The 1,577-nt window shown below is 39.0% G+C and overlaps 1 protein-coding gene across 1 annotated transcript; it reads right to left on the minus strand.

Annotated features, from left to right (window-relative positions):
* Positions 1–247: 247 nt before the first annotated feature.
* On the minus strand, positions 248–997 carry LOC140809997 (uncharacterized). The gene has a single exon (XM_073167783.1). It carries the CDS (start codon positions 932–934, stop codon positions 386–388), a length of 549 nt encoding a protein of 182 aa, XP_073023884.1. The 5' UTR covers positions 935–997; the 3' UTR covers positions 248–385.
* Positions 998–1,577: the final 580 nt, after the last annotated feature.

Consider the following 1,577-nt stretch of genomic DNA (forward strand, 5'->3'; position numbering starts at 1 on the left):
GTACCGTTGCTCAACGGCCACATCATCAAGGTCGTATGCATTGGAGTAAAGCATACGACTACGTTTAATTAATTAGATAGACATCAATGTTTTCCAGGAATACGAATTATATATGTGATGTGTGTGGATTTATAAGCGAAAAATAAAAATAAATAAAAATAAAAAATGAGAGCAAGATTATCCACCTTTACCTTTCAATTCTCGAGAGTGATGGAAATGAAAAAGAGAGGCATCTTAAAACTCGAAATTAACAAATATTATTATTATTATTAATTCAATCAATTAAAAACAAGATATTATAATAATATTATAGATGATTAATTAAGCTCGTGGAAATTGGCGTTAAAGCCACGTCCATTTTCCACACATAACAACCCGATCAGCCTTACGCGGCCTCCTTCACTTCCACCGCAGTAGCCGCGTTCACTTCCACGCCATCCTTCGCCACCTCCGCCTCCTTCGACGCCACTTTCCCCTCCAAAGCACCGACCTTCTGCGGCTTCTCTACCCCCTCTATCTCAAACGCCGACGTGGGGAACGTCCGGTACATACCTGTCGGAGTCTTGAACGTGATCTTCCCAGTGGGGGGATCGTCGACAGTGATCTCACTCAGACTGAGCCAAATAAGAAGCTCCTTAGCTTTAACCCCCGTGAGTTTCTTGATCTTGTTGGGCTCAGCGTAAGCCGTCACCTCTCTCGCGTACTGCACTTGTTTCCCGATCTTCTCGAACTTGTGCTCGCATTTCTTCTTCTGTATGAGCCACACGAAGCCCGTTTCTTTGACGTAGCCGCACTCCTCGATGTCCTGCAGCGGAAGGAGGCCATTGGGCAGGCCGACTTCCGTCAGCAAGAACTGGGATTTCTCGGTGCATATGTCGTGGCCATGGTAGAGCTCCGATGCGCTTGCTCGGATTTCATCTGTTATCAGAGACATTTTTGGATATTCTTGAAGTCGACTCTTCTTTGGGAGGAAGATTGTGAGTTAAGCGTGGAGTGTAAACGCGTGCGGTGGTATTTATAGTCGAGACTATGGCAACTTTTCCTTTACCCCTTTCTGTGTAACTTCTAAAATACCCCCTTTTTTTGTTCTGTATTTATGTTTATATATGATATATTTGATATGATGAATTAAATCAATTTGTAATATCATTAAAAGTAGATCTCTTGTGAGACGGTTTCACGAATTTTTATCTATGAAATGAGTCAACCCTACTCATATTCACAATAAAAGTAATACTTTTAGCATAAAAAATAATATTTTTTCATGAATGACTCATATAAGATATCCGTCTCACAAACTACGACCCATGAGACCGTCTCACACAAGTTTTTGTTTATTATTAATTAGTTTCTAAATAAATTTTCATATTTCGATTAAGCAGTTGTATGCGTATAGGAATCCGACCGAGTTCGAGTGGAGTAGTTTCCATGGTGTTTTCGTGCTCGAGTTTTTTTATTAGCTTATCATCAATGAATTTGAGTTTGAATTTAGAAAAAAAATTAGAATTTGAAGGTCTCAAAGAAGTTATGTATATATAAAAATTGAACTTTATATTAATTTATTAATAATGTGAATT

Source organism: Primulina eburnea, chromosome 13 (genome assembly GCF_022965805.1).
Source record: "Primulina eburnea isolate SZY01 chromosome 13, ASM2296580v1, whole genome shotgun sequence".
Taxonomy (NCBI): Eukaryota; Viridiplantae; Streptophyta; class Magnoliopsida; order Lamiales; family Gesneriaceae; genus Primulina; species Primulina eburnea.

Coding starts and splice junctions, on each gene's coding strand:
- LOC140809997 (XM_073167783.1), bottom strand. CDS start 934: ATGTCTCTGATAACAGATGAAATCCGAGCAAGCGCATCGGAGCTCTAC.